Source organism: Sceloporus occidentalis, unplaced genomic scaffold (assembly GCF_023333645.1).
Source record: "Sceloporus occidentalis isolate IW3139 unplaced genomic scaffold, rSceOcc1.0.p SCAF_68, whole genome shotgun sequence".
Lineage (NCBI taxonomy): Eukaryota > Metazoa > Chordata > Lepidosauria > Squamata > Phrynosomatidae > Sceloporus > Sceloporus occidentalis.
In genome coordinates, this window is record NW_028317048.1 from 1290398 (window position 1) to 1302871 (window position 12474).

Consider the following 12474-nt stretch of genomic DNA (forward strand, 5'->3'; position numbering starts at 1 on the left):
TAGTAACACCTGGTGACTTGACTGTCAAGCATAATTTCTGCTTAGTTCAGAGAAATCATTCATTTTCTGAAAGCACTAATGAGATCAAACAAGAGACGACTTTTCCTGCTAGGACGACAAACCTGTCTGCTCTCCAGTATCCCAGTGACTCAGGGGTGGAGACTGAAGTCCCATCCACCCCTCCTGGGTCAACATCCTCAGGTGACCACTCAGTAAAATCCATGAAATCCAGGGTCACTGGGGCATAAAGTTGAACATGGTTGAATAACTCTTGATATGCCTGTTCCAGTTCCCATTCTTGTGTGACCAAATAATCCAGGTCAGCCTACAGCTTGGGCACATATGGGATATCCTCTGCCCTTTGCTCCTGGAGGTCTTCCCCCCAACACTCTGATGGACTACCGAAGTCAGGATCCTTTTCTACACTATCCAATAATAATCCCGGGCCGCCAAAGCCATAGCCCTCTGTAGGACCTTTATCCTCCAGGGCACAGCTGTGCTGTGTACCACCACAGAGCCCGATATCCATCGTCCAACCTCAGCTCTGTCTGGACCAGCACCTCCAGCTCGGCCACCCATTCGTCTTTGGGCTGCTTTCCCAGTAACGGTACCAGCAACTTCCGCTGGAGCCAAAACCTTTCCTCGAAGGCTGGGAGGCTTTTCCCCCATGTACTTAATTTCCAAGTGGAGAACCTCCCTCCAGAGCTTCCCAGATTCCTCTGGGTCAGCTCTGCGTAGCTGACTTCCATTCTCCTTCCAGGAGATAGATTCCGGGGGAAAGAAAGTGTCCCTCAGACTAGGCTGGTCTCCATGTCAGGCCTGGAGAAGTCGGATCCTTCCACTGCCAACCAGTTGTAACAGACCGACCAGGGACCTCAGGTTGTTCCTCTCCGCCAAGATACGACTTCTCCTGCTAGGACAACAAACCACCGCAATCCGTTGGCAATATCCCCAAGCAAAGTAAAGGGATATCGCTAACCAGTACCCAAATAACCAGGCAAGACTAGTCTTTAGGTACAACAAGAGGAGAACTGATTTATTTTAGACACAGACTGGATATATCCAGCAAAACACACATTAACATAAAACAAGATACTGGGATACAAACCGCCCCCTTAATCTGCATCCCAGAGACAATGTCAATTCTCCTTTTATTGAAACATGCACAATGGTAGTACATATAGCCAACCTCCACTATCTGTTACTGGCCAAAACCAGTTACAAAGGTTTGGCCGGAATAAATGTCTGTAGTGATTGGACTGGGGGGAAGGAGGGCGTGACAACATAGTTGTGCACGGGGGGGGGTCTGATATTAAAGTAAAACAATGGTGGTCACTCCCTGGTTGCAGATCCTGGCTGATAACCCCCTCAGCAGGTGATGAGATGATATCCTGCAGGGGGGGGTAGCCACACAAGTCTCCACAAAGCCAGGGCCCATAATCAATAGGGAGGAGGCTAGCTCTCATGCCTCTCCAGTGGCCCCAGCGATGGAGGGTTCCGTCACACGGACGAAAACAAAGCAAAAAGCTAAAAATGTTCATCTGAAATTGACAGGCCCTTTCACTCACACTCTCTCATGCTCTCACACACTCATTCACTCGGTCTCTGTAAATGTTTTGCTATCTTCTCTGCCACTTACTTCCTCATCTTCATTTTATCTCTTGTATCTTCTATCTTTGCGATCACCGACGCTATTGGACATAATCTGCTGCAAACTTCCTTCGAAACGTGTAGATGCAATCGAAGATAGAAGACAAAAGAGAGAAAATTAAAGGGAGTAGAAGGTGAAGAACAAGAAGCGGAAGTGGTCAGCAGAGAAATTAGGGAGAACGAGAGAGTGAGAGTGGTCACTGGACAACACATTTTGTTCCCAAATTAAAAATACCCCCCCGTCCCGATTTTCATCCAAACCGAATGGCAGGGGATGTATTTCTTTGCCCGAAAATGAATGGGCAAAAACTAACTGAAAAGCTTGCCTGAATCGTTTTTGGCCCATTTGCACATGTCTAATAAATAATAATAACCTCATTAAGCATCTTTTGCTTGGCTGGTTGTATATAACGCATTGTTAAATCAGAGGTATCTCACTGAATGAACCAGGGGTGTCCAAGATTTTTCTGCAGTGGGCTACTTCATCAGAAATATTTATGTGCGCGTGGGTTGCACTCATTTTTCAATGAGAGAAAATATGAGCTTTAATATGATATCTAGACTGAAATAAAGTAAATGACACAAAACCTTTACTTTTCCTCTCACTGATTTCTGAGCCTAGAAAGTTTTGCCCTCTGAAGTGACTACACATTCAGGATTCTGGATAAGTTAAAAATTAAATAGTTCTATTTATTCTAGGTATGCACCAAAATGAAAATTCTGGACCGAAAAAAATTCAGCATTTACTTAGGAAATTTAATTTAGGAAAAAAAACAAAAAGCCTGAATATAAGACGACCCTATAGGAAAAAAAGTTTTACTAGTAAATATTAATTCATGTAAACAATATTTTCATATTTAATAAAAGCTATGATTGAAAAAAATATATATTTTTTTATTTCCTTTTATTTGCCAACCTGCCCCCCCAGTTATGCACATCTGCCCCCAGGGTTGCCACTCTGCCCCATGATGTGCCTTTTAACCCTCTATATGCCACTCTGCCTCCAGAAATGTCTTATACCCTCCTATATGCCACTCTGCCCCATGATATGCCTTTTAATCCCCTATATGCCAGAGTGGCATATAGGGGGTTAAAAGGCATTTCTGGGAGGTATATATATATATATATATAACTGCTAACAGCAGTCACACTCCTATCAAGCCAAGGCAGCCAGTACATGCTGGAACCTGGGGATGATAGGAGTGTGAGTACAGCCTCCCTATGCCATGCTACCACCACTACCCCCCTTACACATCCATACTAACACACACTCATTCACAAACATTTAAATACTCATTCATTCCATTAATCACACATACTTCACACATTAATCACAAAAATCCTCCCCCACACCCCTTACCTGAACTGCAGATCTCTCACTCGAAGACTTCTGCAGGGGCCCGGCTGTGCGAGCAACTTCTCTGGCCCCGCCCCCAGAGGAAGGGGCCAGAAGGGGGGAGGCAAAGTTATGCGACACTCTTCTAGCTTCCTGTTCTTCTGCTGCTCGCGACCAAAGCACCGGTAAGCAGCCTGGCCCCAGCGGACATTTTGAAGTCTAATTAGAAGACGACCTCGACTTATAATCGAGCAAATACGGTAATTCTCTCAATCATGCACATCATACACCCTCCCCTATCCCTTTACCTGCTCTGCAGCTCTCTCTGTGCCTCGCAGGCTTCCGCAGGGGCAGCTAATTCCCTCTGCGATTTTTGCATTCTGTGCGAGCAACTTCTCTTTTACTGCATGGGGAAGCAGGAATGGAGCAGTCATGTGATGTGTCGCTTCCCCTGTGCAGTAAAAAAAAAAGACACTGCTCGCACAGAACCCACAGGAAAGCCTCAGGGCCCTTGCGATCCTGCGATTGCGGTTACCCTGGCTCCATATCTCACGTAGGCCGCACCTCGAGGCCCGGCGGGCTGCATTTGGGCGGCAGGCCACATGTTGGACGCCCCTGGTATAGCTCATAAACTGAAGGAGCTCCAGAATGGTAACAACTATATGCAAGGTATCTCAAAGAACTGGGAATATAATTGTTGCAATATTTCCTGTTTAGGTTGTGTTGGTGTTTTTTATGAACTATAAAACACACATAAATTGTGGATCTATCATGTTCTAACACTGATGGGACAATTAAGAACTAATGTCAAAATTATAAAAAAGTTTTATTTTTTTTTAAAGCAAAATACTTTTTTCTGAATAGACACATTGAACTTTAGTATTTTTTCCTTGGCAGAATATAACAGCCAAGTGCATTCAGAGCGTGAATCTTTTTAAAACATATTTATCTGGACCAAATCCACACTCAGAACTGCTGTTTCAGCCTAGATTCACTTGAAGTTGCCACATGTCTAATTTCCCTCTAGCATATTTATGTCTAAACAGATTATCTTCACCACATGGCGAAAACCTGTCTTCCGTAGTTAATCTCCAATGGATTTGTTTCATTAGAAAACAAGACATTTGCCAATGATCGGTTTACAAACAAAAAGGCTCTCCATAAACAGTAAAGGTTCATATAATTTCTATAACTTCAATCTCCTTGTCCTTGCTAAAAAATGTTAAAAATGGCCATCGACAACAGCAGTTACTACGATGAGGCTGGGAGTGCAACGAGGCACCCATTGATAACTTTGAGGAAGACCCGTGTCGCGCACTGGCAGCTTGCCGGCCAGAAACCCAAGGCCTACTCCTGACTATAAACCTAGGCCAGCAACAAGACCCAAGCCAGCTGCGGAACATTACCGAGACACGGCGACAATGGCCCAATCGAAGCCGGGCAGACCACACCTCACAATACACACACAGAATAGGGGGTGTGAGTTTACGATAGAACACCTCCTAGGCCACTCTGGCTGTCTCCAGCCACCCAAACTTGGCTCAGGAGCTTTGCAAAGGGTGTGTTGGGGGTGGGGCAGATACCAACCACCACCAAAGCCACTAACGAACCCGATGCTGTGAGGGGCAGACCGAGAGAATTGTGCTGGGCAGCTGGGATGAAAAACATGGTGGACACAGCCTGGGCTGCTCTTTAAACAATAACAGTGTAAGAAATGAAGACTTTAAAATGGGACATTACATTTTATGCATAATGCTTTTAGGAAGATTTGGGTTTCTGTAAGGTGACATATCTGGTTTTACAATGTAAGGTAATTTTCACGACAAATGGGATACCCCCCAGGGGATCAAATAGCTGAAGTGGAAGATATATTTTAACATAGATGTGTGCTTTTTTCCATAATTGGGTCATACAGGAAATCTCTCAAAAGAGGGGTCAGGTGAACCACTTCCAGGGGGGGGGGGGGTTACAAGGAATTCTGGACTAGTTCGGGGCTGCAATAGTCAGAAGAGTCTAAGAAAAGAGAGCGCAGTTAACAGAAGTGCTCTGGGTCAGGAGACTCAGAACAAAGCTGCGCAAGATGGCGCCCAGAAGAAGCCTGTGAGCTGAGGTTTCCTAAGAATGTGCTTGAGTATGCCTTTTGTTTTGTATTATTATCAAATGTTTTCTGTATATTATATGTTTTATAACCTGTAACAGTGACCTAATGCAATATCAATATAAATTTTTCTACACGCTTGTATTTGTGCTTTATTCATCACACATTCCCTAAAAGAATAACCCTGTAAGAGGGTCATTTGAGAATATTCTCACAGAGCACCACTACCAGCATCTAATAGTCTTCATGATATTCACACAAGCTGTGATGCAACTGATATGTACCTTGCTACGTGAGAATGTAAAAGTCATAAGTAGGAATATCCGCTTCAAGCTTATAAACCTGGATAGGGGGACAAAAACTACTAAAGATCTTGACTCTCAAAGTAGTATTGTGAATCTATCTGCAGCAATAAGGTACCATGCTAATATTATTCCTTATTGCACAAAAGTACATATATATGCACAGGACAATGATATTCCAATCAATATATAGTTTGTGACACTACCGAGTCTTTTCCACGTCCACCTACAGAAAGCCTTTTGATATGGCCATATCTCTATAGAATGTTAAATTATTATATTAAACTTAATTTGTAACCTATACACCCACCCAGAAGCAGTTCTAACTACATTCAGGGGTCCGCCAGGGACAACCTTTGTCCCCACAGCTTTTCAATCTAGCACTAGACCCACTACTCCAAATACTACCATATTTACTCGATTATAAGACAAGCAAATGCTTTGAAGAATATCCCTTGTCTTATATTTGAGGTCGTCTTCTAATCAGACCTCAAATATTGGTCTGATTACAAGACTAAGATCCAGATCCCCCGCAGCGCTGCAGGGGACTCTGATCCTCCTCTCTGGGAGCCTCTGCTGCTTCCTGCCCTTCTTCTGGGGGCTTCTATGACCGAGCGCTGGCATCACATGACCTTCCGGTGCTCTATCATAGAAGCCCCGGCGGAAATGCCGGCAGCAGCGGAGGTTGTGTGTGCACATCCCGCAGCCGGTGAACTTTTGTGGGATGCGCACATGCAACCTCCACTGCTGCCGGCACTTCCGCCGGGGATTCTATGGTGGAGCACCGGAAGGTCACGTGATGCCGGCGCTCAGTCATAGAAGCCCCGGCGGAAGTACTGGCCACCAGCAGCGGAGGTCTGTGCGACAAATAGTGGCATATCTGGGGGCAGAGTGGCATGTAGGGGGTATAAGGCATTTCTTGGGGGCAGAGTGGCATATAAGGCATATCCGGGGGGCAGATGCGCATAACTGGGACAGAGTGGCAAATAAAAGGAAATAAAAACAAAAAAAAATTCATCATAGTATTTATTAAATATGAAAAAATCGTTTTTGTATTTGCTAGTAAAACTTTTTTAATTATAGGGTAGTCTTATATTCAAGCTTTTTCTTTTTTTCCCTAAATTAATATAACAATTTTGGGGGGTCGTCTTATAATTGAGCAAATGCGGTACTTTCATCCAGGGATAAAAATAACAATGTTGGCCTGCGACATTCTTCTATATATCTCTGGCCAAAAAAAACACTATTCCATCTATTATGTCGCTGCTAAACACATGGTGCACAGTAACAGAGTTTAAAATAAATATCAGCAAAACCGAGGAACTACACCTAGGCATGTCTACAATGTCACCCCTAGCTTTAGCGTTTATTAGGCTCAATCCTAAACAAATTATTTAGGAATCAGACTTCCAAAAACCCTCGCTTTACCCCCTGAATATCTTTAAAATAAAGAAATAAAAGTAACAGGAGGAACTTAAGCTATGGCAGCCTCTACACGTTACACTAATCAGGAGAGCGGGTCTTATTAAAATTATTATCTTCCCCAAACTACTATATTCTCTACGAGCCTTACCTCTGCTACTAAAACCAAAGGACCTAAAACTATTGAAAGCACAATTCACCACCTACCATAGAATCAGTCTTAACAAATTGAAACAGCTAAAACTAAATTTAAGATTAAAGATTACGAAATCTACCGAATGTTAGAGATTATTGTTCAACAACTGATTGGATAAAAACTCCAACGATTTCACAGATACACTGCTGGAGGGCCAGATGTGCACTATACATACATCGACATGCCTCCTATTCAATTAAAGCATGGGAAAGCATGAGGAAAAACAAGACTAGCTCTAAATCTCCAATGGTGGACAATAACCAGAGGGACTGGGACAATGACCTTGAAAGCTACATACAAGAAAGCACTCAATTACTATTATTTATAAAATAATCAGAAAGGCATACTATTGGACAGACCGCGTCAAGGGGTAGAACAGCTGGATGACGCACATACCTGGGGTAGATGAGGATGATATCTGTGCCATGGGGCAGCCAAAACATTACCAATGATAACTTACACAGAAATGTTTTATAAAACTATACATGAAGTGTACCACTCCATAGAGGGGCTAAATAGATTGGGTTTGAGAACAAATGACCTATGTCTGAAATGTGCATCCCTAAATGCCCACTCCTTTCATTTCAACTTATCTCCAGCAATGGCATTGTTGGTATTAACACCCAAACAAGTTAACAAAAAAAAATGTATTCGTATAATTACAGCGGTAACCTGCAAAAGCATTCTACAATGTTGGATGTGTCAGGAACCACCCACGCTAGCCATTTTGAAATCTAAACCTTTCCAACTATTTTGGATGGATTAGGTAGAATCGACCCAATGTTCTTTTTGCCATTTGGGGAAATTACATAGCTACTTATGAAGTGGGTCTGCAAGACCGGGAGGTCTACTGCATTTATGACATTCCCATTGACTTCAGTGGAAGAATTTCCATAGCATGCTTGGAGGATGCTGTGAGCTTCGCCTAGAAGTAGTCTTAAACGTAGCAAAAATACAGTGTAATAAAAAATATATAGAAGAAAAATAATCTTGAATTATATTGTTACCAATCTAGGTTTGAGCTGTTTATACAGAACTATTACATTGCATTTATCCAGGTGGCAAAACTTTGAGTATTTCAGACTATACGATGACAGATATTTGCAAAAGAACACAGTCAGTTCTGGTTTTGATCAAACCATATCAGTTACATTCTCTAGCTTTTCAACATATGTGAAGAGCTTCTATCCAAGGAGCACCAGGTAGCTCGCAGAGAACAAAGAGGAGCCTCTATTTTTGGATACATTCCAACTTTATGACATTTAACATTCTGTTTTATTTTTCCAGATCTCTTCCTGCACTGGAAAATATTTTAAAAACTGCAGTGAGGGTCTATCATTAACCCCTTCCATGGCCGGGTTCAGGACAGTTTTTAAAGTTTTGCTGTAGCTAATATTCAGGTGAAGAAAGCTGATACAAACACACGTATACAACTACAAAGAGTTCCTACAAATCCCCTTTCCTATACTGTGTACGATACCTAGATAGTATTTTATATTTTTCTCTCATATTCGTGATGGGGCCAGGCACCTGGGTGATAGCGCCACTGAACACGGGTAACCTGGCACAGAGAGAACTGACACTTAAGTTTAGTGCTAACTTCAGTCGTTCGCGAAAAACGCAACCGAATGAAAGTGGCCATCATTCAAAACTTATATAAGAAATACTTACTGTGTATATACTTTTTGTACACATAGGCATTGAATGTTCAATGTTAGTAATACATCATGTTGGTGCTTTATTTAATTTAGTTGAATTTAACCATGATTAAGTTCACAAACCGATAATATTGCTGAAATTATACAGTATATTATATTATTGTCATTACTGGTCCTTTAAACTGATAATATTGCTGGAATTATATATATATATATATATATATATATATATATATATATATATATACACATACACACACACACACATTTTTCATCACTCTTTTTGTTTTATTAATTATCACTATTAATCGGAAAATCTACCTAAAACTGAACTGTGTTGATGCACCGAGCCTTCCTAGATGAATGGCAAATGAAGTTTTAAATTCGCCAAGTTTTTAAAGGGTATATTACTGAAGAGAAACATTCACCCAGCTGTGCTGAACTTGTCAAATTTCAGCTATTGAAAGCATCTTGATATTTTGAGTAAAATGTTAATTTTAAGATTACTCTCAGGTGGACCAAGCCTGCCTCAATGTACATTGGGGTTTATGTCACCTAAAAGTACCTTACTGTGTCAAATTGTCAGCATAACATTCTTTTTGTTCAGTATTGCATTGGTTTTATTATTTACTATTAACTATTAGCTCACTTGCATTACCCTAACATTCATTTCTATGAACATTCAAGCTATGGAACCACGGGTCTTCCAAAGGCATAACGCCCCGGTTACCACTAACTATCTCTCGAGACATTACTTACATCCAAATACCGTATCTGCCTAAAAAAGTCATGATCACCAGCATTTTCTGAGGAAAAGAAAAACCTTATAGTACGCCAACCAAAACATGGCTGCGCAATTTCTACGTCGCTCTATACGTCAGGCACCACAAGAAACCACGCCCCCTATTTCGGCGGGAAATAGATTTGCTCCTCTATAGGCTGACCTCATTTTTGTAACCCTGCTGTAGTCGGAGCGTCTTCATCACAGAAAGAGACGCCGTAATACCCCATGGCGACCAGGAAAAGGGGAGGTTCGAGTTCGGAGGGTCAGGAAACTACAACCAGGTGACGTAGTTATTAACCGCTAAAGTCCTACAGAAATACTTTGGGTGGGCGTAGTGTTTACCTGTGACGCAAAAGGGTGGTGTTAAGTAACTTTCTGGCGTCACGTTTAGTATGATAAAAAGGGTGAAACATAATGGAAGGGAAGCCTGTTATTGAAGTAGCCCGTGAGATTCATATCCATATCTGCTGGTACAATCTGCCCTATGTTCAAGATTCAAACCCCTCATTAGGAAAGTGCCCCCTTGTCATGTCTCCAAGTCACCCCACCTAATCCCATGTCCTCCGGCCAGTAACTGCAGTGGCTATATTGTTTGTCCAGGAAAGAAAGGCGTTCTTTACATGTTTTGATCATTTTTTCATTGATGAAAATGTGTTTTAAAAAAAAAAAAAAAACTTGTGGAAAGCTAGACATCCCAGGGTATTCTAAATGCCGATATTTTAACTCTTTCCATGCACTAATCCTACCACAAGCATTTGTCAAGGTTTTTGGTAATACTTTGTGTGGTTCTCCCCCGCACAGAGCTCCTGGCATATGTCACTACCAAACACCTCAATGTGTGTTCACAATGAGACCACCCATGCTCGGTTGTTGGGGGTTTAAAAGGCCACATATCGGAGGTGTACATTTTTTCAACAAGGAATTTTGATATATGGTCACCATGTGCCCATGTCCTATTTGTAACATCTTTGAAGCTGGTCAATGCAATTTACTCGATCAAACAATATATTTGTTGAAAACTAAAAACCTCACGGTATTTCAAATGCTAGTATCTTAATACTTTCCATGCCTGGATTTTGGTAAAGATACACGAATGTTGGGACTTGCTAATAAAAATAAACATTTTATTTGTTTTTTATATTTTATGAACATTTTCTTTGAACTTAATGGGTCCCCTTATTGTGTCACGGTGACACCATTATTTAAAATGTTATTATAGCTATGTATATGTGTGTGTGTGTGTGTGTTTGTTATTTTACGGACTTCATAGTTATTAGTAAGCTGGATGGTTGGCTGCTGTACCTGTAGATAGAGTTCTCAGGAGCAGACTTTCTGGGAACGTTTTGTGGTTTTTTTTGTGCTGGGTGCCGCCATCTTGTGAGAGACAGCATGTCTCTCATAGTGGCATTTGTGGTCGCCCTCAGGAGTGATCACACAAGGTTCCTTTTGTTTTGTGTTGCTGAATGCCTCTATGTTGGCTTTTTAGTAACAAGACTGAGCTAAGGAGGCAATCGTTGATCGCTCTTTATAAGCAGCTGGCTGGCGCCATATTGAATATGGCGAATGTGACCTCTCCTGAGAGTGGTCCCACAGGGCCCCGTCAACTTTTTGGGTTTTGTATAATATAGTGTTTTAAGGCAACTTCTTTCACCTGTTTGTATTTGATATATTGTATTTTTACCCAAACTACTTTTAACAACCTGACTCCTTATCATATTGCCAGTTCTAAACTATTTAGTTCATTTTTAAATTTGGGGTTTTTTGCTTCTTTGCCAAAAATACAACTGAAATAAGTTTATTGCTATCTTGCAGGACAGATGCTATAACACAGAACCCAGTAGAAGATATGGTAAAGAATGGTGAGCAAGAGGCAAGTTTACAACTCCAGGTAACTGTTCATTCTATCAAAATACATTCCTTTCACCAGCACTTTGGCTCTGCATGTGTTGTAGATTGATTGCCTTTTCAATATAATTGATATTGTTTGTGGTTTGAAGGCTATATCATGCCTTGTGTTTGAATCCTAAACCATAATTTTGAAACAGCCATAATTAAAATACATGAAAGGACCATTTCAAGGATATAGACCTAAATAAAAATATATATGTTTGATACAAATCAAATGACAATTCTGTCTGACATGGCTTCCTTCGCTTGTCAAAGAATGAGTATGATTTAAGAGCGATATTATTCATCGACATAATGCAGAGATGTCTTGTTCAGTTTTGAATGGTTTATAATGTCCAATTCGATATTTTCATGTTCCAATAGCAAGAGCTGGAGACACTTAAGCAGGTTCACTCATCCATTAAAGCTTTACATCACATGACTGTTACTTTACACAAGGTAAGAATGTGTGTGTCTATGTGTCTACATAATGTGAACACGCTATATCTACTGTCACAAAACATGCTTCCATCCTGAATCTGTTACAGCGGATATTTTTTTTTTTTCTTCTTGAAGAAATTTAAATAATTGTCAAACTAGAATTTTGTCTGCCTTTTTTTATATCTATGCTTGCTTTTCACAATCTCATGCATTGAAAAAAAAAAAGCTGTTATGGTTTTCAAGTCATGAGAACACTGAAATTAGGAATATTTTAGTGCCAATATTGTTGTATTATTGGACTTAAGCATGAATTGAGGCAACTTTTGTCACTTGATAAGGTTTTCATATAAACATTTTCTGTGTCTATGTTTTTCAGACTTTGCAATCTGTTGTTGAAAACAGTAATGAACTAAAAGGTTGGTACCTTAACTTATCTTAAATAGTGTTGATATTAAATCGCCGTTCATTATTTGTACAGCATATATAATTTTTTGTGTATAAAACACATGCAAGTGAAATGGTTAAACGTGTTTTTTTTTTACATTATCTGAACCAATGAGACAAGAATGGGAGAAAAGTTTTTGCTTACTTAGTAGGTTGCTGGTATGTCTACTTGAGATGTGATTTTCTGCTCACCAACTTCACTATACACAATAAAAGGCCAATGGTGGCATTTTTCTAATGCAAGAGGCCCCTCTTG

The 12474-nt window shown here is 40.8% G+C and overlaps 1 protein-coding gene across 1 annotated transcript in view; it reads left to right on the plus strand.

The window, feature by feature from the left end:
- LOC149286480 (NHL repeat-containing protein 3-like) overlaps nt 1-12213 on the plus strand; it is a 32751-nt gene extending 20538 nt beyond the window's left edge. The window contains exons 9-12 of the mRNA XM_089493911.1: nt 5262-5500; nt 11259-11334; nt 11718-11792; nt 12151-12213. Of these exons, the coding sequence (XP_089350037.1) occupies nt 5262-5500; nt 11259-11334; nt 11718-11792; nt 12151-12213 (453 nt within the window). The remainder of the gene's footprint in view (nt 1-5261; nt 5501-11258; nt 11335-11717; nt 11793-12150) is intronic.
- Nucleotides 12214-12474: the final 261 nt, after the last annotated feature.